The following is a 27,107-nucleotide window of genomic DNA, read 5'->3' as shown; positions in this document are numbered from 1 at the left end:
CTGTAAGACGGCCAAGTGTACATTTTTACCTTTTTATAAGGAATAATCACTGCAGGGGTATATACATGTTAAATGAAAGTTCTGTTGCCATCTTCCCTTCCCTTCATGGTCATGGCACCAGAGCATCACACTCAAATGACATTTGTTTTTGTTGTATGAGAGCACAGAGGGAAAACATTACGCTCACTTAATGCCATTGAATGAAAATGACACTACATCTGCCATGTGATGGGGGTATAACTTCCTAACTCCCTCTCAAATGCAGCATTGAATTCAACCACAATGGTCTAGTGGTTCTTCGATAAGAGCAGTCCTGCGTTTCACGTGTATTTATATAGGTGGCATTGGACAAGGCCACAAGCACGTGCTTCCAATTAGTAATGAAGCAGTATTACAAAAGGAAAGAACTGTGCTCCAAACAGTGCACTGTTTTTTCAATGGTCCACAACATGACAACGATATTATGCTAGAATGGAACAAATGAAATGAAAATTTTATTTATGCCACAGATATCAATAGAAAGGGTGTATATGTACAGAAGCACAATTGCGTAGGTGAAGATTCAGTCGGCTAACTCAAAACGCTTGAACTTGTCATGGTCATAAAAGGATGCCTTGACGATACGACCACCGAAGTAACGGCCATTAGTGTCCACGACAGCTGCAAAGCAATGAGAAATGGTTTGAAAAACACCGCAAAAGGAGTTTCGAAGAGTCTTAAGAACTCCTTTAATTGATTTTAAAACTGCCAAGTTGCTAGTTATGAGCCAAGAGAATACAAGTAGCACACTTTAGGCATGGTGATCATGTCAAAAGTCACAACAAAACAAAGAAATTGCCATTACTATATGAGACACTGTTCAAAACTAAAAACACATCCCTTAGCCATCAAAATGTCAATGACCTCATTACAATGAAGCAAACGGAATTACTTTTGCAATCTCCATAGAGGTCCATGCTTCTAATACCTTATTTTAAATGAGTAAAACTGCCTTTTCAATGTATAACTAGATTTGTCCCAGAAATCAAAAACAACTGGACAGGGACACAGCCAGAAATTTCTTTCAGCTCAACCAACCTTTCTGTATGTTCTTGGGTGTGTTTGTACGCGTGAGTGTGTATATAGACATGAAAATATAATATTGATTATATATGCAAGCAAACGTATTAATGAATACGTCCGTGTTCCTATTTCTGTGACGCACCATATGTAGCTTGAACACAATGCAGCGGCTGGCTTACCTTTGATGGCGGATGCCATGCTTTTGAACTCGATGAAGATGCGCACGGCATCTTCATCTGCAACACCTGGCATTTCGTAGATGAGGCACCGGACCACTTCTCCATACTTGGAGCACTCCTCTTTCGTCTCTGGCTCCAGATCATCATCAACCTCACCGGGTCCCACCATATTCTGCGTGTGGCAGCAATCAACAGATCAGAAAATGTTTATGATCGCAGTGCACAGTCGTACGAGTTGGTACAAGCTTCAGCTGGCACAAGTTGCCCTACCCTCCTTTGAAAGAAAGGTCCAGTGAAACAATAAATTGCTAGTTTCTTATGCCCTGGTATGAAAAATCAAATTAAATTTAAAATTCATTTTAAGAGCTTTGTTATGTGTGTGGTTCAGTGGTGAAGTACTAGTAGTGATATATTTGGTGCGGTTGTGGGTGTGTTCACCTGAGGCCTGACGTGCGCTTCATGTGTTTCCACAATATCTCGGGTCAGAATAACCTATAGTAGACTTTCGTTAAACGGAGCCTGAAAGGGCCAGGAGAATATGTTGAGTTCCATTTACTGAGCGATGAACACGGGTGCACAATTCCAATATGAAACCAATCGTAATAGAGTGAGTTGTTCCATTTTAACAGTTCCGTTTAAGAGATTTGCATTTACTGAGAGACTACTGTAGCTAAAGTTCTGAGATAGTACTATACACTTATAAACTTCTGACAAAAAGCATAGAAGGCCCAAGCACAGTTTTCCCACAAAGGTTTTCTTGTGCATTGCGGTACACGGCTAGTTAACGTATTCCGTGATGATAATAATAATTTGTGGGGTTCAACGTCCTAAAACCACGATATCATTATGAGAAATGCCACAGTGGAGGGCTCCGGAAAGTTCAACCACCTGGGGTTCTTTAACGTGCACCTAAATCTAATTGCACGGGCCTCGAGCATTTTCGCCTTCATTGAAAATGTGACCGCCACGGCCGGGATTCGATCCCACGACCTGTGGGTCAGCAGTCGAGCCCCATAACCACTAGACCACCGTGGTGGGTATTCCGGGATAGGGTTCACATGGATGTGTTCAGAGTTAGTAAATTATGCCATTTACAAAACTCCGTCTCAAAAGCCATACATGCCCACAGACCAATTTGCAGAGGACAGAATGCTGATGTGCCACCCGGGAGCAACAACAAAAAAGACACAGCATCGCCGCAGTCTTTGCGGTCATTGCACAAGTTACCATGGCAAGAATTAGGCGAAGTATCGTACTTGCATGAACTAGCGCAACCCCGATAGTAACGCGTAGGTAATTTTACATTAAGAAAATTAACAAAAATAACCTCAATGCCGATTTCGATTTAAGCACATCTGTAATGCGCACACAAATTTGAGGCTACATTTAGCGAAGAAAAGTGCATGCTAGAAACACGCAAATATGCTACCTTCAAGAAAGGTCGAACATTTCTGTGGCAGCAATATCACATGCAAAAAGTAAACCATGAAGACAAATCCACTGCTCGCTTTATCAAGCATGCAGTCTTCTGCAATGCAATATCTGAAAAAAATGTAACTTATCAGTTTTTTTTCCCTACAGATGGCGCTGCAATGAACAACAAACTTCGGCGATTTCGGCCAATGGCTTATCTGGATTTTGATATGTGGAACGTATGGGGAGTTTCGGAACTCGTATAATTGAAGAACCGTGGTATGTGTTGGCTGAGACGGGAAGGCACATACAGGAAGCTGGCCACTTCATCTGCTTCTTTGTGAGCTTACCCTCAAGAGGACCACCTTGGATGGATTGCGCATCATGTCGGTGATGGATTCATTCTGCTGCTGCTGCTGACTAGTGGCGGAAGGAGGAGGACCCATCATTGGAGGAGGCATAGGAGGCGCTGGTGGGGGCAGGGGCTCTGCAGAAATCGGAACAATGAAGTGCAGCTCCCACAATGTCAAAGACTGTTCAAGCACGTGGTGCGAGGGGACACAACAATGTGCCGTGGTGGTTCAGTGAACATGCCATAGCAACAACTGCTTCTGTGGAACTGTATACCACTACTCAAGGTCACGAGTTCAATTTCCTGCCATCACAACCAGATATTCAGAGGGCATGGATGCAAAAACACTCACACATTTAGATTTGGACATACCTACACACATGTGCAAATATGCACACACACAAATTGGAGTAATCAGCATGTATTCTAACAAGTTGAATTTGAATAGGTGAGGGACAATTTCACAGTCGAAATGAACGAAAGTTTGGCCTATAGAAATATCTGTAACTGCAACTTTGGTCAGGATGAAATTACTCAATGAATTAAATTACCAGAAGACTACAGTAGCCCTGATGAACTTGTAGCAGCAGTAATCTTTTCTGCAGACATTCTAAAAATTTAGACAATGTACAATTTTTCTTTACTGCTGGATTCATGGACCTTACCACCATTCACTATTGGACTTCATACACAAAGCAAATTTACATGTGTATTTTTGATACCGCAAGTTACCATGCCTAAGGGCAAGCTTTCGAAATTTAAAAAAAAAAATTTCTTTATGGCATGTGGTAATTAGGTTTTTCTCTACAGACAGGCAGCTCACACGGACGATGTACTGCCCTGCCCTCCAATGCCTCACCTTTTGCAATGTCCTTCTCGTGGATGATTTTACCACCCCGCTTGCTCGTCTTCTCCACCTGCAATGCCTGGCTCATGCCCTGCTCCTGCTTGCCCAGACCCTGGCCCGCCTTGTAGCCATAGCGAGCCATGATGCGCTGAGCCACCGATCCAGACCTGCGCTTGCAAACCATGGCTGTTTAGCTTTCTACACAACTTTACTGCACAAGCTTACCAAGCAGTGTTCGCATGAAGACCCTCATGTACAGCAAGTACACTCACAACAGCAACGAGAGAGAAGTACTCAGAGCAGACAGCTGGGCTAGTTAAATTTCGACATTTCATGCATTTAAAGAGAAAAAATGGGGGGGGAGGGGATATGACAGAGAAAAGAAAGATGAAAGAACACAACTGCAGCAGTATTAGCGCATCACATAAATGAAGAGAATACACGACACACATGAAGAGAGGGGTAAGCGCTATCTGTCCCTTTCTGTGCCTCATGTTTTCTTTTATGTGTCGCACTAGCACGTGCTGCAGTTATGGAACACCAGGAGAACTTGCTCATGGCCTAGTTGGTTCTTGCTGCACGGCATTTTCCACTAAAAAGACACGAGGAAAAAAGGAGAGGAATACAAACAGGACAACACGGGCACCCGTGTTGTCTGTTAAAGCTCCTCTGCCTTCGTTCTCGTGTATTTTTTAGTGGCGTATATGTTATGGAATACCAACTTGCTCGAACAGCAAACCTTCTGAAAGAACATTTCTTTCGTCTTTCTTTCCTCACCCTAATAATAATAACACAAAAAAAAGGGAGAGGACACTCTTCTAACGAGGGTGGCGAGGGGGCGCGGTAATCCTGAAAGAGAATAAAAACTGAAGTTGCCACACCAGTTCACCATGATGAGATGAATTTCAATATCACCGTCCCACTATATGTGAAGTTCTTATCGGTAGGGATAGATTACATTGTATTCTATTCTTGAGTGGATGGAAACCATGCCTTTAACTTTAGTATTATAATAAAATAAAATATTAGAACCCACAACCTTCACACGTGGAGGTTGTCCGTTTGGTCAATGTGGGTTCAGTCCCCAACAATGGTGAATTGTTTTTTTTGTAAGTATAGTACACCTCAACTAAAAACTACAAATAATGTCCGCTATGTTTTCACAATCTCTTGGCTTCTTTAGGTTTTGCCTAACAAAAGGTGAACCCTCAATCTGTTTTGCTCTCTCGTGTATGCCATAAATCGGACACACAAAGATTAAGAAAGATGCACCAATCATGTACATATGGTTGCTGCTTTATTTGAGTCTATTCTTTTCTATAAATACAGTCAAACCCACTTATAACAATACCGGTGTTAACAATATATGGCTATAACAATGAGATACTGCTGCACCGTCAAATTTTGTATGTTTTCTATGGTGAAAAAACCTGCTTACAGCAATGCCCGCATGCCGCATTATCAGTTATAACAATGAATTCTGGCTGCTGGGTGTCTGTGCTGAAAGGTAATGGAACGCAAAAACCTTGAAAAGAAAGAAGAAAACAAGAAATTCGAGCTGCTGAACCCCCGCCCACGACCGCAACGTCCCCCAGCACCCATTCGGATTCGCAATATGCTTCACTGAATAGCGTTTCTGCATTGCGGCAAAGCTGACTTTTGAAATCCACTATGGCGCAGGAGTGGTGGTGGCTTCTGTTAATGTACTTTTGGGCATGCAATACCAGTAAAAAGTTGATACTTCAAAGAGTTGCAATGTCCGAAACTTCAGACGTTGGGATACGTTGGCTCTATGGGGCTTGTGGCAGTCCCGTGAAAGCATCCGAATTTTCAAGCATGTCTGAAAAATCGGCAGCGGTGCCATCCTTATCACTGATGTCTGCTGGCATATCCGACCCGATATTATAGTTTTCTCACATGAGCCTGCTGTCCCCCTATTCTGCTTTTTTTCGTGCAACCTGTTTATAGCAATTATCGGTTACAAAAATGAAATTTTCGTGGGTTTGACTGTATAAACATCCAGAAATTGCTTCTGTTTTTCTGCGAGCACCAGGGATGCCTTGCTCATATGATTCATTCGGTTAAGATACCTCTGCTGTCTCAATTAATCTAATCATCTTGTAAAAGGAGCGACTACCGTATTTACTCGAATCTAACGCGCACCTTTTTTCCGGGAAAACGAGTCCAAAAATCACATGCGCGTTAGAATCGAGTACCGAAAAAAAAAAAGAAACTCGGTTATCGTATTGCCATCGACATTTCAAAATGGCCGCCTCCTACGCGCCTTGGCCATTTCTGCCATTTTTTCAGTTCGTACGTGTGCTGAGGAGATTGTCATCCCGTTCTGCGTTCGCATCGACGGCATGGAAGTGTCGACTCCAAATACTCGACTAGTGTACCATGATGCCGCATTTAAAAGAATAGTTATTACATGTGCAGAGAGACGGACGGAAATCGGGCCGCATCGCGGTCGTTCGGAGTTCCCGAAACGTGCATGCGAGACTGGCGCAAACAGAAGCAGAAGATTTTTTACAGCAAAGCTTCACGAAAAAGTTTCTGTGGAAAAAAGCAGGGCCGGTTTCCCGAAATCGAAGAGTGTTGACAGCGACAAGGAGTTGTCCGACAGCGACGAGGACTGATCCATTACGCGACTCGTATCGCCGCCGTAGTGGTGACAGTTTTAGCGGCAAGGCCCGCTTTTTGACTTTGTGTTTTACTCTTTTGAAACTTTAGTTCTTTAAAACCCAAATACTTGTTCTTCTGAATGTGCGAAGTTTGACTCCTACGGACTTTTTTTGTTCTTTTCTCTCACGAAAAATGGGTGCGTGTTACAATCGATGTATTACTTTTTTTTTTTTGGTCGTGGAAAACGGGTGCGCGTTACAATCGAGGGCGCGGTAGAATCGAGTAAATACGGTAAGCTCACGCTTCAATAGTATAGCATACCTTATATAATAATAATAGATGAAATAATAGGCATACTTTAATGATGTGCTCACAACACTCACTGGACTTTGGCTCAATGCTTTCGGCATTTGACGTATACCTGAATATGCCTGGCCCGAGCTTAGGATTTCACCGATCTGTTGCTAGTTTTCCCCGCACACATTTTAGGACTTCACAGGTATCTGGCTCTGCGGCACTACTTATTGGTAAACCGCAAAGGAGGGCCACCTACCCAATGCCCGGTCTTGGGCTGCCAGGGTCGTCTCGGCCACCTGTGTCTTGGACAAGTGAAGGCGGTGGTGCAATTGCTGCCCCCGTTAAACCGGCTGCAAAGTGAGCAAGACAAACAAAGTTTAATGTCATAAAGCAAACAGTGACACAAGCTAATATTTACTTTATTAATTACAGTAGCCTCTCGTTAAATGGAACCTGAAGGGACCAGGAAAATTCGTTTCATTTAACAGAAGTTCCATTTATTGAGAGACGAACAGGCGTGCAGGATTTAAGAATGAAACCAATCATGTTAGAGGCAGTTGTTCCACTTAAACAGCAATGCCAATTAACCCTGTGAGGGTCGATACTTTCCACAAAATGCGTCCCAGAAATGTGTATTTTTTTATTGCTGAATTAAATTCTTCAGACGAATCTACTTAAGTATAAAATTGTCTAAAATCTTTTTGGGTGAGCGTAAGGTGACAAAAAAATCTTTTGTGTTGTTACATGCACATGGTTTTTTCATGAGTAACAGCAAGGTAAATTCTAAAGAAAAACCTATACGACTGTTAAAAAAATTATGCGTTGCAATAAACATCTGTGTAGTTCATAGACATACAAAAATAAGTGCACGAAGTGGCGTCAAGTGGAAACACGGAGGGAGAAAAGCCACTTTTTATCCAGTCAGCATCGTCTCGCTACGCACCCTTTTGAGATGTCGCTTGCTCATCAACATGCCTCGTATGACGGGCTGACATTTACTGAATCACATTCTGATTCGCCAGTCGAGCAGCAATTCGGAGGAATTGCCGCTAGACTCACTTTTGCAGCCGAGAAACCGGCGTGCACTTCCATAGTGCAAGCAAACTGCATGGGTGAGCGCAGTGAAAAAAATTGTGTAGTTGCGAGCGCGTCCGGAAAGCAAGAACAAGTCCGAAACCTACAATTATCATTCGTCTTTTAGCCAACGAAAGGGAAGCGGTTTTTGTGAGTCCCCGAAAGACGAAACGCAACCACAGTGGCATCACTTGTGTCAGTCAGCGCCTGTACAAAAACAGGCGCAATTGCGTACCGAGGAGCAATAAACGAGACAATAACAAATCCGTCCCCTTTTGAAAGTTTCTAAACCAGAAAGCCATCAGTTTTGCGGGTGCAATAAGCGGGAACTGGCCGAAGGATGAAACCGAAACTAGCCGGCGCACCGCTGTAGTAGAGCATAAGAAAGAAACGGAGAGGCATCGGCGCTAGAAAAAAATTCCATGTATTCCCACAATGTGGCAGTACATGCCGAGCAAGAAAAATGATCGTAAAAGGCGCATTTTTTAAGCACACAGGCAATGACATACATGTACGTCGCTGACCCTCAAAGGGTTAAGAGTAGGGGTGTGCGAATATTCGAAATTTCGAATATTTTTCGAATAGTGTTTGCTATTCTATTCGATTCGCACTGGAATTTTACTATTCGAACTATTCGAACTTCCCAAAAACAAATACAGTCAATGTCAGATTGAAAGTGACCCCTTCAGATTTTCAATATGCTTCACCTCATTATACTTTCGTATTGCGGCAAAGCTGCCCTTCAAGCTCCGTTACGGTCGAACGGGTCGAACTCTGCCAAGACACAACGTCAAATTGAAAGTGATCCTTAGATTTTCAATACGCTTCACCTCAACACACCCTGGTATTGCGGCAAAGCTGCCTTTCAAGCTCCGCTACGGTCGAAAATGTACTAAAGAAAACGCTAGTTCCAACATGGAGATGAAAGATGTGGCAGAGGTGGGGGCTCAGTTAATGCTGTTTTGGACCTGAAATTTGGGCAGGAAGTCCGAAAAATCGGAAGCCGAAGCTTTTTAGCATCCAAAATTTCAGATGTTCTTATATATCGACGTCTACGAGGCAGATTGGAAACTCCGGACTTGAAGGGAGCACACCCTTGTCCGCCACATCAGTTGGGCTTCCACAGAAGTTGAAAGAGGAGGAGAGGCCGAGAAAATGGCATCTTTGCCTATCACGTGTAAAGTGTTGTCATGTACATAATCATGTAAATACATAAATAAAATTCGGCCTCTACATTGCCTCATTCTTGATAAGACAACTATGAAACACCACCCCGCCAGTGCTTCCTCAACCTAGCGAAAAGAAACGCTTTCATGTTGCTATCTCACAAGAATATGCTTAAGAATCCTCTCTAACTTTTTTTCTGCAATATCGCTTCGAAGTATTAGAAAAATATTCGATTCGATTCGCACTCACACTTCAATATTCGAATTCGCTTCGCAACCAAAATTTTGCCATTCGCACAGCTCTCTTAAGAGATTTTTGTTCACTGAGTCTACTGCAGTTTGAAAGCCACATTTTTCAGTAGATTTTACAATGCTAAAAAGCTTGGTCCTTTTGTGATGTACAAGAAAAAAAAGAGAAGAAAAGAAATAAAAAAATACCAGTCTGTGTGCACATAAGTGACCTCTGCCAATTCTTTTTTGCCTTAGCAGCTGCCCTGTGTTGTCTTATAACCTAAACCTCCAATCTATGCAAATTAAACAAAAGTACTTATTTATATAAATTCAGGAAAATGATATTGGTAGAGATTCTGTAAGATCTGAAAAGGAGTGGTCAGAATGTTTTTCAATAGAAGGAAATAAGCTCTATGTTTTCGTTATGGAGGCTTGCCAAGGTAGTTTTGTCACATTACCAAGCACTTAGACAGCAAAACAAGTACTTTACAGTAGCAAATATTTCGCTTTGTTACTAGCACCTCTGATAGGTCATTTTGCACTGCATTGGCATCACTACGACTGCCACTGAAGTGGAGAACCATACTTCTATGCAAGCATAAGTGGGCTCAGCCATCACAACTGCACTTCATTGCACTTTGTTTTGCCAATTAATTACTGGAGAGAAGTTTAGCTTCTGTGTTACACAATTGACGTACTAGGCACTTTAAACACTCAGCCAAAGTTGTAACAAGTTTCTTACTCTCGCATTCAAATTGTAGTCTTTATGACACGGCATTACAAGCAAGGGTGCAGAAGCACAGAGGCAACACGAGGAAATGCAGTCAGAATCTAGCTCTCATGACAAGCATTCCACCTGTACTGGGCAACCGAAAACAGCCATCGTCTACATTTGTGTCTACTTTAGTTCCTCCTTTTGGCACTCCTAATTAAGCATTAAACTAATGCAAGGCACCTATTCCATACCTCTAGAAGGTCGAGGGGGAGAGGCGTCATCAACCGGCGGACGGTCCTTTTCACGGTCACGATCACGGTCACGGTCACTCTTGTCTCGCCGCTTCCTGAAGAGTGCAAGTTAACAGGTTTTATGTGCAACCGACAAATTAAACAACAGTGGTGCTTAAGTCACAAAACCTTTATGCATGTTTCCTCACGAGTGTTGTAGGCATGTATTAGAAGTTGCACACAAAAACCGGAAAGGGAGTAAAATGAGATGAAATACGAGAAGAAGCATGTGGGACAGGCATAGACCTATGTGCTTCTTCCACCGTCCCCTGTTTGTGCTGTTTCATAACTGAACACAAACGAATTTGCCCAAATTATTTGTTTTGATAGTGCAAAGCTTTATGCAGATGAAAAATTGTAATTGTTATCCTCTCTGTCCTCCAGTATTAGTGAAAGCACCAAGATCAAATTATTTGATATCTTAATTTGCTACTGAAGTCAGTTTTCACATCGACTGCAACATCACGCATCATCAATTTTCAGTAACAGATGCAAGTCAGAAGGAGTACGGCACACATGTCCATGCAATTCGTTTCGATTCGTTGGGCATGAAAATCACACTGTACACATGATCACTACTCTAACAAAACTAAACTGTGTTTAACTCTTTCCTTACCATGGGAATATTCGCCGTTTTTTGTATGTGTGAGTCAAGAATTTTTTGTGCAACAGTGCTATCTATATATCAATGTGAAAGTAAGTAAACATGCTTTCATATGGTGTTCATTTTAATAAGATAGAAAAAGAATTTGTCTGCTGAAAAACCTGTAAGCAAAAATTAAAAAGACAAAATCTTTTGAATAAGAAGCAACATTACCACTACAAAGTTTTCAAAAAAAATTCAAATATACAAAGGGCTGGAAGATTACTTGGCAATCTTTTTTAAAAAATTATAACCATAGATCAAACACTTCTTGAGTTAAAATAAATTACATGACACATGGTAAAATATTCAAGCCTTGGCTGGTCATACATAAATTTTTTTTTCGAGTAAGAATATTAATTTATAGTACTGTTTTGCATTCACCTCGGGATAACAAAAGGGCTATGCTGTGATACAGAGCATGCGGGTAAAGAATGCTTGCAGGGCCACTTTAACTTCACTGCGGAACAAAGGTTAACCTTTGTCCCTGCCCCTATATGAATTGAACACAATTTACACACGCAAATTTTGCAGCCCACTCGATTTAATCGTGATTCCTATTCCTTGGCACACACTCGATCGAAAGCACTCCATCACAGTGACAAACATAGCTCTTCAGAAGGACGGTCTGTTGGGGTAGTTGTTCTAACATAGTTATCACTAGATTTAGTGCAGAAAAAAAACTAACGCACACACAAGAAAAATGCAATAGATGAGGATGAAGAACTCGTCCATCATGTTTCTTCTTGCGTTCATGTTAATGTTTTCACGCTAAATCTAGAAAAAGCAGAATTCCACCCACCTATCGTCGTGCTTGCGATCTTCCTTCTCTTTCTGCTCTCGGCGTTCTTTGGTCAACTTCTCGTAGTCGTTGGGCCACAAGGGGTCATATTCCAATCGAACGTCCCAGTCTCCACCAAGCAAAGAGGCTGTGTTGGGTCCATCCTGCATGATATGCACAACCAGTACAATGCCACTCAGACGTGAAAGGTTCTACCACATAGGCCTGCGTGTAAGAACAAAAAAGAACACTTCAAAAACAGCCCAGAACATGTTTCGGAAAAAACACGTATTTACCACATGCAAGCTTCTCATTTGGCCTTTGTTGAAGTTTAATTCAGTTCTTCACACTTGGCAGTTTTCTGATGTGAAAGCAGGCAGAATCCACATCAACAAGAACATTAACAAAAAAAAGCTCTTGCTGAGGTAAAAGGACACTAAAGGCAAATAACAATTCATGTCAGAGTGAAAGGTCAACGTTTGAGAACGTCGAAAACGTCATTATTATCAATAGCAGTGCTCTAGTAATCGAGGAATTAAAGGGGCCCTGCACCCATACTTTACCCTCCGATTTTTACATCAAAACGCGTTCCTTGTATCGTCCTGAGATGAATGCAAAAAGAATTTTGGAGATAGACGCACGGAAACGGAAGTTATTGAACTTACAAATTCAAAATAAAAGCAGACGACAGAAATTGGCGTGCTCTTTCGTATTTCACTCACCCAGTGACGCGTCACTGGAGTTTTGTCTGCTTCCAATCAAAACGCGACTTACATTTTGCCATACCGGAACCCCGCAGCACATGGTGGCCTCCTAGTCGCAAGCGGGCGCCGCTCCTTTTGGCGGCTTTAGCAGATTACTGTATCAATGTATGCTGACATGAGAAAAGAATGAAACGAGAGTCCCCCAGTTTCGCTGCTGCTTGCGCAGCCGGTTACCGCGCACTTATATCGAACCATGAGGAACATGCACACAATCAAGTTTACTCAACACAATGCTGGCAGGTGACAAATACCCAAGACGACATCAGCAGTTGATGGTAGGTACACAAACACACATAGACACCTCGAGCAGATGGAAAATCTGTGCAAGGCAGAAATGCAAAGCACAGTGTATTGATGAAGGCTGCGCCAGCTGCGCCTTGAGTAGGCCGTTCGGCAGCGCCATCTGTGTTGCAGTTTCTGATAAGTTAAAATCGATGCACAAATTGGTGTCCTTTTCGCAGCTGTAACGAGCATTAAACACATTAAAATAAGTAAATTCCACATACTGAGTGTGTCGCAAGCGTGTACTATATATTATTTATTTCCCACCAATCAAAACGAATGGCATAAGTCACGCACGCTACCTCACTTCCTGTAACAGAAGTTGTCGTACGACGCTGCAATCGTCGCGGAAACCCATTTCGGAAGCAAATTAAAATATCAAACGCTTCGTTCTCACCGCTTTCGTTGGTGCCACAGCAGTCATCAAGACCCATAGAAAGCAAAAGGCCGATAAAAACAACATGCGTAATTGAGGGTACAGGGCCCCTTTAAGGGGAGATGCGGGTCGAAAAACACGAGTTTTCTAAAAAATTATAGATTTTTTGTTTTCGCCTGTTTTGTTAAGATTAGTACCTCTACTGTTCTGAAAAAAAAAATCAATGTCGAGACTCAACTGGAAATGCTTTAAAATTGCGTCTAAAGAGCACAAGGTGGCTGTCAAAAGGCCGAAAGTGTGTCATCTTCGAGCACCTTGCCGCTGATAATGCGCCGCCGCTCACCATTGTCGACCGCATGAGGCGAAGAGCCGAGCCTCACTCTTCAAATAACAACGGTTTCCCGCGCTGCTGCAGCGCAAGAAATAATAAAAGAGAAGCACGCTTTTGCCGCCTTCTTTGAGCGCCGCGACTGGCTTTAAATCACGTGGTACGGATCGGGAGCCGCCATTGGCCGCTGCGCGCCTGTGTGTGCTGTGAAGCCTACTTGCAGGATCCATGTCTCGTCGAGCAGCGCAGCTGAACAATGCTTTTCTCGAGTGCTTATCCGTTATTGATGAAGAAAGCCGTAGGAAGCGTGGTCACCAGCCTGTGAAGTTTCACGCGACGCACAAATTTCGAGGACGCCGGCGCAAATCAAAGCCGAACACTCAGCCACGAAAAGATCGTCTGCTGCTGCAAGGCGTAGTTGCAGTGACGCCGATGCGTCCGACGAGTTTGCCGCGGCATTCGAATATGTGAGTGCCTCCCAGAAAAAGATCGGACTCTTCGAAGACGAAGAAAAATCGCAGGACGACGAGTCTTCGTTGATTGCTGATATGACAGCACTGAACATGTTGGTTTAATCGAGGGCACTCCAGTTTTGAACGTGTTCTGGAAGAGCTTGGCATGCTCCCGTCTCATGATCTGGTTGCTCTTGGCACATCACGGGACAGCACACGCCAGAAAAAAATGTCTCAAAAACTAACAGGAGAAGCAAGGGCCCGTCGGCGTGCGCTGAAGAAAAAAATCTCTTGTCGAGGAGTCAGCTCGAAAAAGCCGTGAGGGCCAAACCTATGGTGCTGGCGCATTTTAATGGCAGTGGCCACTACAAGGAGGATTGTTCTTTCTTGTGTACAAATTTCGTTGCATTCAATGACATCTTTGATAAATAAACATGCAATTTTGACTTTAAAACTCGTTTTTCTCAAAACACAAATTTTTGCCATTTTTGTCAATGTGCCCCTCCTTTTTCGGGTACTTCTGGTGCTCAGATCTGCATGAAATTTTTCCCAAGTTTTTCCAAAGTACGAGAAATGCAATTATCTTGTTTGAGTTTCGATATTCTTATTATAAAATAAAAAAAGTTATGTAAACTTTTACTAGGGTAGGAGAAATATGAACTTCCAACGTTAAAATTTTTCACGTCTAGTACATATTTTGTATGGACTTCCTAATTAGTTATTTGCATTCCGCACTTTATTTGAAACATTATGAACTATCAATTGTAAAAAATTATTGAAGTTTAGGTCTGAAAAGAGGGGGGGCAAAATGCTTCAGTTTTTCACTTTGTCATGTTGCAGAACTAAAAGTATGCAACTTGCAAGAAAACTAATTATATATTTGAAATCAGCATAAAAGTTCTATTAGCAGCTCAAGTTTCATTGCTCTAGGGTAAATATTAAAGAAAAAGTGTCTTCGAGTAGCATCTCCCCTTAAGGCAAATGTAGGACACTATATCGTCACCAGTGGGACGTTTTCGAACGAGCCCGATGACGCCAAGAGTCCCAAGTACAAATTATCACTAGTATTCAAGCTACTTATGGTAAAAAAAGGACATTCTGAGCAATACAAGACATAATAAAATGCTGCTTGTGAGTTTCTGTTTGATTCAAGGAAAAAAAACTTGACGTTACAGTGGAGAATGGTGCGGGTTGTGCAAAAGTTACATTTTCGCAGGGCTGCACTCCGTTTGCGCGGCGGCGTCTCAGTGGTAGTTTCGTTATCGCGTACTGCTGCGTGTGCCTTGCACGCTCATGAAAGTATACTCGAACAGAAATTTCGACAAAATGCCGTGTCCACGTGATGTTGTGTAATGTGCCCTTCAGTGCAGAAACCCCAGCGTCGGCTGCCGGGCAGTAAAGGTGGACAACGTTGGGCGAGGCAACTGCTACGTCAGGAGGCCTTTTCATGCGCGCGATTTGAAGTGCGCTAACGCTGTGCGGACCACTGAAACGTGATCTTCATTAAAAATAAGCATTTCCTTGGCACAAAATAAGTAATACGAGGTTTCTGGAAAGCTATTTCAAAAATCAGCGTCGACTTAACATTTGCCTTTAGTGTCCCTTTAACAGATACAAAAGCCATTGCTATTACTGAAAATTGCCAGCCACTAGTTAACCAGACTGAGCGAGTGTCAAATAGTAGGGGTAAGCCATAGGCCTGTGTGAATATTCGAGCACTTCAAATATTCTAATGAATATTGCTGTACTTGAATTCACTTTGACACCAATTTAAATTTTCCGAAATTTCCAAGTTTTCAAAAATGAATGAATAGACATATTTTACCTCGTGGAATACGCCTGTAAAGGTGGTTTCACTGCAGCATAAGGCCGCTACCCTGTGAAACCACCTATTCAGGCGTAATCAGCACTGCCACGAAGACACATGTCAAGGTGAAGTGCGCATGTTACCTGCACCCCGAACAATATTTTTTTTTTAAAGTTTAAAAGCGTGTCATAAGGGCCAAGTATGGCAAGCTTTAAAAAGTAACATATTTTACCACTTATAACTTGAACCGTACAGCTATTCAAATCCTGCTACTGTTCTAATTCGTAATGAAAATTATTCTGTAATGAATTACAATTCTCTTCAACTTTGCTTTGAATCAAACAAGTGATGTTCGCACAAGCCTAGTAAATGTCCAATTAGCCCCTTTGCAAAAAGCGCCGGCATCGTTGGCCAGCTGTTGGTTGCAGTGTTGGTGTGAGCTACATTGTTGCAGTGTCGGTGTGCAAGCATTTACAAGTACACTGAATCTGTTTCTTTATATTACCATTTTAATAATGATTCCCACCCCACCTATTGCAGAGCTAATCAACTTGTGAATAAGAATGCAGTGTGTTCTGTGTATTCATACAGACAACATTGTGTGGTTAAAAGCGTGATATCATTAGGCGAGTGTGGCAAACATGGTGCACTACATAGTAAGGTATAGGAAACTCTGTGGTGAAGTCATGCGCCACAATATCATTAGGCATGCGCAGTAGTCACTCACTGGTGCAATTGGTGAGGCGTTATTGATGATTAGCACACAGTTATCACTGTGAACATTGACGATGCTAAAGAAGCACAGCATGAATTCACAAGCAGGTGTTATGTCCAATTTTTATATAAGTCATCATATTTGCCCCCGTCACATGCAATGTTGCGTGTGTGCCTAGTTTGCATGCAGTCCATTATGTCCATGTGCACGTACACACACAGTAGCCACGACAACATACCAACACTCTTCTTCACAAACAGCAATTAATAATACAAAACATAAAATATGCACATACTCTGGCCTGGGCAAAGATTGCTGGAGGAGGTGGCATGTCATCTGGGTCGTCCCTTCGAGATTTGAGGTCCATTACTGGAGCCATGATCGCGCTTCCCTTGCGGACCACGTCTCGCTGCAGTACATTAACACAGTTCAGGATTAACAGTTAGATCACATAGAACTTCATAACAAGTGACTAGACGCAACATGCAAAAAGCTTCAATAAAAATACAGTTCTATTCTGGCCACATATGATGTCCTTCACTGCAGTAAAAATTAAACGTACTACTAATTAAACGCACTACTAAATTAAACGTACTACTTTACCTGACAGTGCAAGCAACAGTAGGCATATTGATTTTAAGATGAGCATACGGGTTGGTTTCTATTTTCCCCCCTCCTGTATCCCACTACCTTTGAGTATCGATTATACCTTATAATCCGAATACAGAAGCTTTGCTGAGATATTCCGCCAAACAGCAGCTAGAGACGCTGTAACTACACTACACAAGCATCAACAATGTCCTTGGATCACTGCAGCTCTATGACGGCTTTCATTCACAGGTAGAGTGAGAACATTATAACTATCACAGCTATTAATTCGAAGCAACAGGTTTGACATGCAGTGGTTTTTTAAAACTATTTATATGTAATAAAATGCAAGAATTATGGGTAAATAATACATCATGTAACAATAACTACCCTTAAGAGGCTTCACAATCAAAACTGCCATCTAGACATACAGGCTGCTCAAAAAGAGCATCCCATGAGGATAGAAAGCAAAAAGCAAACCTATTCTCGTGATGCAAATAGAAATGCAATAGACATCTTGTTTATGGTTCTCAAATGCCCCTAGCTGCATTTTAGTATGCACAACAATAATTTCCTAGTACTAGTAATAACCCTTTTATGAAATGAGAAAGCTTAAATTTGAAAAGTAGGCAGGTGGGCAAAGATGCATTCTTCACTTTAGCTCAGAAAAAAGGATGCCTGTCATTCTAGCAGCTGTTTCATTGTTGTCAGAAAACGATTTAGTGGCATGCAACTACTTATGATCAAAAATATGAGCAGAATATTTCTGCTTTCCACATTTCACTTTGCGAAAATTCAAGAACTTGTGTTCTGGTATCTCTGAATTTGCAAAGCTTGCGTTAGCTGTTGATTTAGTCTTCAACGAACTGCTGTTGAACTAATCCAGTCTGCAGTGCATTGCTGTTATAGCTAGCCTTGCTCAGAAAGAGTTGTTTCTTTTTTTTTTCTGCTAGAAGAATCCTTTTTTTACAGAGATGTGTCTTTTGAAGCACTTCTCAACAAAGCACGAAAAACCTTTTTTCATGTTGCTTAATTTGTTGTTTATTTGCACAATGCCTTCTCGATTTTCAGCAAGATTTTCACTCACCTACAAGTGGTGCTGTAAGTATGGTGTACTACAATACTATACAAGCGTTCATGAGTATTAATACCTAAGTGTAGAGTCCAAAGTCCCGAAACAGCACAGATGTTTATGAGGGACATTGTAGTAGACTACGGACTATTCTGACCAGCTCAGGTTCAAGCATAGAATAGGTGTTTTATATTCTGCCTTCTGGAAATAAAACAAACATGCCTGTGCACAAAACGCATAGCCAATGAAGTGGGTATTGAAGGATGTCAACAGCATTGGCCAATCAGCCCCCTAATCTTTTTCTTCCATTACTTAATTTTGCCTAAGTTTGTCATACCAGTATGTATGTCTTCATTAAACAATGTTCTGGTATCTGTAGGCATCTAATGAAATAACATAGAAAATGACAACTTTACTGCTATACACTGGTTCTAGAGGCAAATATTTAAATAAAATGCCATTTTACTGCATGTCATGACTTGCATCGAAGAAGGCAAAGCAATCGCAACAAGGAATGCAACAAGACACAAAATATGCAAAATATTTGCTCATGAACTTGCCCTGGGTTGTGTCATGGCAGCCTTTTTCAGCTGCAGCTGCGACTGCAAGAGCTTTATACCAGACGACCATCCCGCTGGAAAAGATGGATTACAAAGTAAGTAATAGTTACGAGTTTGACTTCCAGGAAGAAGAGGTGGTAATTAAAGGCATAATCTAATGTATCATCATCATCATCATTCTCAGCCTGTTTTAACCCACTGCAGGACAAAGGCCTCTCCCAGTGATCTCTAGTTTACCCCATCCTGTGCGCACTGAATTCATTTGATCCCTGCGAACTTCTTCATTTCGTGACTCCATCTAACTCTCAGCCTTCCCCGAGTGCGTGTCCCATCCCTTGGTAACCGTTCTGTTGCTCTTACTGTGCACCGGTTGTCTGTTCTATGCATTACGTGGCCAGCCCAGGTCTATTTCTTTGGCTTGATGTCAATTAAGATATCCGAAGCCCTTGTTCGTTCCCTGACCAATTTTGCTGTCCTCTGTGATAATGTTACGTTCTGTTCCATCTAATGCCGTAAATACTAAAAAAGTAAAACAAAATACATGAGCGAATAGCCAGTATGTACGGCTGCCTAGCCTTCAACTCTATGTGACAGTTGTCTGACTCTTTGTTGATGCAATCACAAGAAATAATTCAAGGTGCTAAGTATTTGTAGCTCTCTCTCTCTCTTTTGTTCAAAAAGTGCCAAAACGGCTGCAGCAAGGTAACAGCACAGTGCATCCTGTGACTCAAAATTTTTAAGAGCACAATCAGCGTTGTTCGATAACACATGTAACATATTGTGTAACTTTGATTTAAGCTTGCTGTAAGCATGAACGATGGCCAGTCAAGGTGGGTACGCTGCATTCATTTTGCGAAATCAGATGTTAATAAATAAAACGTGCTACATCCGACTGGGCTTCGTGGCGTCACCAGCATCGCATATTCGCACATTCATCTCTGCAGTACTACTACAGGAGATGCGTTAATGTTGTCGAGGGAAAGCACATTCTACAGCAGTGATAACAAACTGCTGACGTTTTTTCGCGGAAGAATGACTCCGTTAGAAACAGGAGTTGCGCAGAATAGCAGCAAGGTGCGCTCCTAGCGGTGCGTGGTTCCGCTTTTCTTTTCAAGAATGAGGAAACTATGCTCACCCAGATCAGCTTTCTGATCTCTCGGACCTTTGTCCTTTGAGTCCAAGCCCAGGCCGTCGTAAAGAGACATGTTGGGCTGAACCCTTCAGCGTAGGAGCACTAGTAGGAAGCTCTCGGAAAAGGCGTTCGTCGATTCGACCACTCCAACACGTTTCTGCACTGCCACAGGAAAGGTACGTGAGAAAAACGCCGTGTAGTCACTACGCTGAAATCACTACGGCGCGTTTAGGGTTTTGCGATCGGAAACGATCCACGATGTCGACGAAACTTTGATAGGAGCCTGCTCTACGATGCAGTCACGACTACTAGGTACCATAAAGCCTGCATAGTTCACAAACTTTACCTTATTTTCAAAACGCCGGTCGCTGCACTTGGTAAATTCAGAAGGCAAATGAAGTTTCGACGGTAGACGTGACAATAGCTTAATGACGTGAAAATAAACATCCTGTTGTTGCACCGGGCTTTCACGCCAAATCTGGAGGTTGTTTTTGTTTTGCCGTCATGTGACGCTCGTTGGGGTATTTTTTATATTGCGCTTAAATTGGTAATTAATTACGATTAATTATGAAAAATATTAACGGCCAATTTTTCATATTCACTTTATGACTAAGCGCGTTTATTCCAAAACGACCGATTCATTTATTATTATTTTTTTAGGCAAGGTACATGCTGCGTGGTGAACATTTTCTTTCCTCCATGGTGGTGAATTTTGTTCGTTGTTTAAAGAAAGCCCGCGAAATATGAAATAAAAAACCACGTGAATGCGCTCATGCGCACTGTGCACCGTATCGAAACAGCTGTGCGCGCGGACGACGGCGCTTCCGTGTGCCGCCGTCCTGGCGCGCTGTGACCTTTAGGTAGCATATACAGTATGTATACAGCATATACTGTATGTGCTACCTAAAGGTCACACCAAAAATTCATCGATGAATGTTTGGTGACATTAACAGTCACGTGCCGATCGGCACGTGACTGTTAATGTGTGTTACTGTCATAATGTGTGATTATCATTTCCATTGTCATGCACTTGCGATAAAGTATTTTCTTCTAAATGCGGTGTCGCTGTGCAAATGTACACCGCAATTCGAGGAAACTACTATTTTATCATTTAGCTGGAAAAAAAAAATGCGGAAAGTTTGCTCTAAGTCGCGTAAAGCTTGGTAAAGCGCTGCTGGTCGATCCTCAGCTCCTCGTGCTGCAGCACGGGAATCACAACGCCAGCGGCGATTGGATCCAGCATGCTTGGCCGAAGAAGCGGTATCAAAGAGACGGCGACGGGCGGATCCGGAATACGCGCAAAGCTTGCTACTCTGAATGTGTTCAAATCGCAGCCCCTGAGCCCGCCGTCCTTCTTTCCCTCTCCCCTCTCTTACATTGGCGTAAATCATGGGGGCCAAGGGGGATCCTGACACCCCCTGTGTTCAGGCTGGGGGGGGACACCCCTGGCAAGTGTCCCCCCTTGAGATTTAGCTTTAGAACATTATATATTTGAATTACTTGACAGTTAAGTATAGCGCATTCAACTTTTTTTAAAGGCTGATTATTTTTTATTGTGTACCTGTGTTCAACACCCCTCAGATGTGTCAGACTAAAAATCGCAAAAGCCGTTCGACCGGTTCAAAGAACACAGAATAAAACAATGCATTTGCTCGAGCTGGTAACCCATGCTCGTTTTTTTTTTTAAATTTGTTTCAACGCATGGTTTAATTCTTGTGTAAATAAAAATACAACGCTTATGTGTAAAAACAAAATGGCCGCCATGGTCTGATATGTGTGTCCCCCCTTGTGATTTTTCTGGATTTACGCCACTGGGCAACGCTAGGCGTGGCGAAACCCGGCTCTGCGTATGCGCGGCTTGCGTCAGACCAGCTGCGGCGCGGCGGAACTCGGTTGCACGCGGTGTCTCCGTCGGTAGGCGTGGTTTGGCTCTGCGCATGCGCGACTGGTTGCTAGGCAACGCGAGGCGAGGTTTTTGGGTAACGACAGACATTTTACGCCGAGCTAGAACAGCTTCGCGTTAATAAAGGAACTAGAAAAAACTGCACGGATTGTCCAGTACAGAAACTGGGGGGTTAGCTCATGGGATGACCTGATAGGTCTTGCCATGAGCATGATAGGTCCTACATTAAAAAATCAAGAGCGGGTGTGGTGAGCACATTCGATCCGGACCGATCCTTGGGATTCCACCGTGGAAGCCATAAACGGCACGAAGGTTGCTTCGTTCGCTGCAACGGCCGCATTTCCTTATGTCAGCGTTTTGTTGAATTACGACAGTTCGTACGCTAAATGATTGAGCTAATAGCCTTACTTCCTATAACATTCAAATTCCTTGTTATCGCATTCATTGCTTCACCCTTGCGGTGAAACTGTTACTTTTCTTGCATGTATAGACTATCTTACGGATGGGTTTCGCGGTTACGCCATATTCGGCCGTTAACTTTGCAATTTTGAATCTTCAACAACTAAACCAAAAGTGTTGCGGCAGACGCATGCGCATGAAAACGGTTGAATTGGTGCTTTCGACGTTTCATGGCCATTTCAATATCGCGTCACGATATACAAAAATAGGAAAACATTCGCTTAACAGCTCAAGACGGCAATGCCCATTTGTCCAATGTAAAATCGCCTATGGTATTCGTGGAAAAAAGAATAGCGAAGTCACCGCTGCGATCAATAGTCGCCTGTGCTAATATATTCCTGCGGCGACCGCACAGGTTTATCTTGCTATAGCGTGTGACTATAAGCGTGACATTTGAAATGCCTAGCATCGGAGCACGATATCTATCGCAAGATCTTTTAAAACCTTGGAAGTATACTAAAATATATAACCCTCACGCGCCAATAAAACGTGAGGGTTATAACCCTCACGTTTTATTGGCGCGAAGCAGGCGATATTTGTACGAAAAAATATGACGATGATGTAACACTTTTATTGAGCAGCCCTTAATTTAGGCATCCAGCATATTCGAGGCTAAAGGGACGAGAGCTCATAGCCAAGCCGCTTCTTCGGGAGACAAGCTGCAGATGCGCCACGGTGCACGCTAAGAAAAATAGGTGTCATTTGACTCATGTTAGAGTCACATGTGTAGCACTCTCTTTAGAGAGGCACGTTGACTCTCGTGGGACTGTCCAAAGAAGAGTCAGTGCACGACTCTCCTGAAGAAAGTCAACGTGCCTCTCTAAAGAGAATGGTACACATATGACTCTCACATGTATAAAAGGAGAGTCAAAGCTCTTGTAGAGTTTAGGCAGGGGCGGCGCCATTGGGGGTTATGGGGGGGCTCGAGCCTCCTCGAAATTTCCGCCTGCCCCCCCCCCCCCCCCCCCCAAGACCAAGCACAGTAAAAATGTTCTCAGCCTCCCTGCCCCCTTGAAGGAACTCGCATGTCGTGGGCCCCCGCTGTAAAAAATCCTGGCGCCGCCCCTGAGTTTAGGGTGGGGAATAAAGGCTGGTATTGGGTAAAGCGTATACCTGGGCATGTGCATGAACATCTGGGGCACTCGCATGTGGGGATGACCTGGTATAAGTAAAGTTTGGCTTGTGTATGGATATCCGGTGAAGGATGCGAGCTTTGGGGGTCGATAGGGAGAGGTAGGGCTGGAGTAGATCTGCTGGGGATGATTTTCGGATGCGTGTAGTATTCCATGAAATCCGAGAGACTATTTGCGGTAAATCACGGCTGCTGTGCTGCCTTCCTAAATACTACTTCAGTGAAAGTGCACCTCCCGATGGTCCTCGTTATTCGGGGCCGCAACGCCGCGTTCCCTGCCATGGCTTCGTTCGGTCTGTCGGTCACCGCGCACCCGCAGCAGCCGCTGTGCGATATCGCCGCCGCCGCAGCAGCAGCAGCGGCAGTGCTTATCGCGGCCCGGTAGTGGCCGATGCGTTCCTCTCGACTGTCGTTCAGTCGCGTCTTTGACGACTCCCCGAGATTAGCGTCGGTACGCGTATCTTGAAGCTGCAGCACGCGACAGAGTTGTACGGAGATCCAGCGCCGAGGTCTTGTGAGCAGGGCGCTTGCCATGCCGGAGAATGCATTCGCCGATGGCGGTAAGGCTTCCGTCTCTTTGCCAAACGGATTGAGCAGCTGCGGGACGCGCTATTTTCGACGTTTTGGATCTTTTAATATAACCCAGTGAATTCTCGCTCAAGGATGGAAGGAAACAGAAGCCGGGGAGACTAACCAGGAAAGCGCCTGGTTGGCTACCCTATGCTGGGAGATTGGCAAAGGGGAACAGAATGATGTTATTCTTGGTGTTCTTTGAAACTTTGTCAGTTATTAGTCATGTAAATCACATTCGCGTCTGGGTATGTTCTCTAAACTTCGTGCCAATTGTTGAACACATATATTACTTGCTTGGGTTAATTCTGTCGTCTGTTTGGTTTTTCTTACCTTACACACATGTGACTTACATGTAATAACTATCGTTTATGCTTATTTTCTATACACCTACAGCACCATTAATTATAACACCGAACACTGTGTCTTTGGTGGGATTTTGGGTTTAGAGGGGGCAAGCGCCTTGCCAGGCTTTTTTGCCTTTTCGCCGGTCCCCTGGGCAAATTGTGCTTCGTTTTTCCTGAAATAAACTTCAACTTCATGAGAAAGAAAGGAGAGATGGAAAGAAGGAAATGAGCGGTGATTTCGCGCTTGCATGCGGGGCCGCACCGGTTAGCCAAAGGCACAAGATGTCGCGCTTTGCACTGATTGCGAGTTGATAGCTGGTCTGCAGGATGGACGAATCACACACACACACACACAAAATGTACAGGTGAGGCCAAGATCGAGTGCTGAACCAACAACCGTGTTTTATTGACGACGAGCCGAAATTTGAAATTTATAACTGCGCATGTATTCCTATTCCATACAAATAAGCGCCAGTGAAGCGGTGCTGACACCTCGTCCGTGTCTTCTGCGTCCTTGTCTATTTTGCATGCAACCATTTTCCCTTGCAGACAGTTTTTTTTTTCTGATATATATTAGTCGAAGAAGGTATTAACGTTTCGGCATGCTGGTCCACCTCCTGAAACGTTAGTGAAACTTGTGTTTCGCATGTTGTCGTCTTCCTTTTGAACTGAATTTTCCACCTGATCCATTGAACTTCATCCTTGTGTATAAATTACCTGCCACAATTCGTAGACAGTACCTCCAGCACGTCAAAAGTGTAAAGATTCGCTGTATAGTGTATTGCTGTGAATTAAGCCGATGAATCTTAAACACGACCATTGACAATAACTAGATAAGGAAGCCAAAGTGGACCCTGAGCTAAATTTCTTCGCCCTTAGATTACTCTTGATTGACAGCTTTGTGGACATCACGTGCGATAAGAAAGGAATTATAAAGTAGATGGTTGACAACACATATAAACACAAACCGGGCAAGAAAACATGGACGAGTGCGAACTACCACGTGGGTTTTTTATTCAGAATTGTGGATTTTCTGCTCCGCGCATCACTGATATTTTTTTAACACTCACTCGTGTTAGCAGAAGTGTACTGATTAACCCACCAAGGCATTTGCAAGGATATAGAATGTGGTGCACATTGCAAATGCTTCAGTGTCAGGCGCGCGCTGCGGTGGCTCAGCGGTTGGTGCTCGGCTTGTGACCCGAAAGAAGCGGGTTCGACCCCGACCTCGGTGGTCGCATTTTGAAGGAGGCGAAATGTCAGTACACGCTAAAGAACCGCAGGTGCTCGAAATTATCCGCGATTCTCCAGTACGGCGACTCTCATAACCTGACTAGCTTTGGGACGTCAAACGCCATAAAACAACCAACCAAGCACCTTCAGTGTAAAGGCTGAGTGTTCGCGACATAGCCCAACGCCATCTCCATGATGATCAACAGCATTTATCGTATGTTTTGAATAGTAAACAGCCTCATAAGGTATTCGTGTACCTTATGGAAAATGTGGCTTTCTCAGAGGAAGTGGTACGCATATACGGGGAGTGGCTGCCACCGTAAATGTTTGTGGCTGTCTCATAGCTTTGCCTACACAAAAGAAGGCCAAATGAAAGAACAAAACATTTAGTTGTGACGGAAACGAGCTTCGCAAAATGTGACAAGGTCTCGCAGGTGTTCCTGGTGAAAAGCAGTGTACTTACTGGGGATCCGAGACCGAGCGCTACGCACTCATGTGAATACGCAAAAAAGAAAGAAAGTAAAAAAAAAATAAATATGGTGCTTCGCGCATGCCCCCCGCACTTGTTTCAAAGCTACGTTACCTTGCTCTCCGTCGGCATTGCGCAGTGTATACAGTGCGGCATCCTGGAGTCAGACGTATGTATATGCGCTTCGTGTTTGTGCAATTCAAATGTCTTTACATGTGGAATAACGAAAGAAGGAGGATTTTAAGGGCTCGTTTTCCTTTGTTAGACACAACATTAATGAGAACTAAAAGACAATCAAGCCAAGGAAAGTATAGGGGATGTTATTTGTAGTAATTGCGATACAAATATGAAGAAATTAAAGTGGACGAAAAGATAACTTGCCCCCGGCAGGGACCGAACCTGCAACCTTCGAATAACGCGTCCGATGCTCTACTAATTGAGCTACGGCGGCGGTTATCCTCCCGTCCACTTTATAGGGTATAGCTGTGCGTTTAAACCCATGGAAATTTTAATCAGCGCCGCTTGTAGCTATGACAGCGAGTGTGGAACACTTTTTCTGCCTGCTTATTTATTAATTATTTACAAATACCTTGCAGACCTCACAGAGGCATTGTGGTGAGGTCAATACAAAAGTAGGAACAATGTAGATTAATATGAAAAACAAGCGCAAGTACACAAAAAGTAAGAACAAAGTAGGTTAACATCAAGAACAATGGCAAGTACAGCAGAATAGGTGCAAGTCCAAAGCGAGCGATATCTGATGTTAGATTATAAGGCATTATCATTCAGCAAGTAGGAAACACAAAAAGGGAAATGCGCAGGGTATCTGACATATTGAATGCATTACGCAGTACGCTAATTGCGCAGATTGCCGGTATTAGGATAACGACGCACATCACGAACAAAACATAAAACAACCGCATTAAGTTACTGATTAAATAAAAAAGAAGAGAGGGAATGTATGAATCATGGGAACAAATGGACCAGCTAAGCATTATCAATGCAATCGTCGAGGAGATGCTCGCAAAATTTATTGCGATTACGCTGTAGGGCGATGCTGTTCGGAAGAGCGTTCCACAGGCGAATGGTGCGTGGAAGTAAAGAGAAGTTAAAAGCATTAGTGGTGCCGTAGATGCGGGTGTAGCTGAAGTTATTGTGTAATATCTGCAATAAGTAAGAGAGACGTTGTAATTGCGCTAGTGGTGACCGAGTGGCATGGGAATATTTATGAGAGATACAAGGG

General features: G+C 43.2%; 1 protein-coding gene across 1 annotated transcript; it reads right to left on the bottom strand.

Annotated features, from left to right (window-relative positions):
• Positions 1–539: 539 nt before the first annotated feature.
• Positions 540–20,081, bottom strand: LOC119406904 (splicing factor 45). Its single transcript, XM_049420003.1, has 10 exons — positions 19,755–20,081; positions 18,616–18,693; positions 16,695–16,804; positions 11,697–11,839; positions 10,213–10,307; positions 7,032–7,125; positions 3,866–4,020; positions 3,005–3,141; positions 1,242–1,413; positions 540–660 (listed from the first exon to the last, which is right to left on the bottom strand). Exons 1-10 carry the CDS (start codon positions 19,822–19,824, stop codon positions 563–565), a joined length of 1,152 nt encoding a protein of 383 aa, XP_049275960.1. The 5' UTR covers positions 19,825–20,081; the 3' UTR covers positions 540–562.
• Between the last annotated feature and the right edge of the window lie 7,026 nt (positions 20,082–27,107).

This window comes from Rhipicephalus sanguineus, chromosome 10 (genome assembly GCF_013339695.2).
Source record: "Rhipicephalus sanguineus isolate Rsan-2018 chromosome 10, BIME_Rsan_1.4, whole genome shotgun sequence".
In the NCBI taxonomy this organism is placed as follows: domain Eukaryota; kingdom Metazoa; phylum Arthropoda; class Arachnida; order Ixodida; family Ixodidae; genus Rhipicephalus; species Rhipicephalus sanguineus.
The sequence above is the reverse complement of the archived record's forward strand: the minus strand, read 5'-3'. Positions and strand labels throughout refer to the sequence as shown.

Bases quoted from the DNA above. Each gene is read 5' to 3' on its own strand.
- LOC119406904 (XM_049420003.1), bottom strand. From the start codon at position 19,824: ATGTCTCTTTACGACGGCCTGGGCTTGGACTCAAAGGACAAAGGTCCG. The intron at 16,805-18,615 runs GTTCATGAGCAA...TACTGCAGCGAG, and splicing joins CATGACACAACCCAGGGCAA to ACGTGGTCCGCAAGGGAAGC. The intron at 661-1,241 runs GTAAGCCAGCCG...ATTGCTTTGCAG, and splicing joins CATGGCATCCGCCATCAAAG to CTGTCGTGGACACTAATGGC.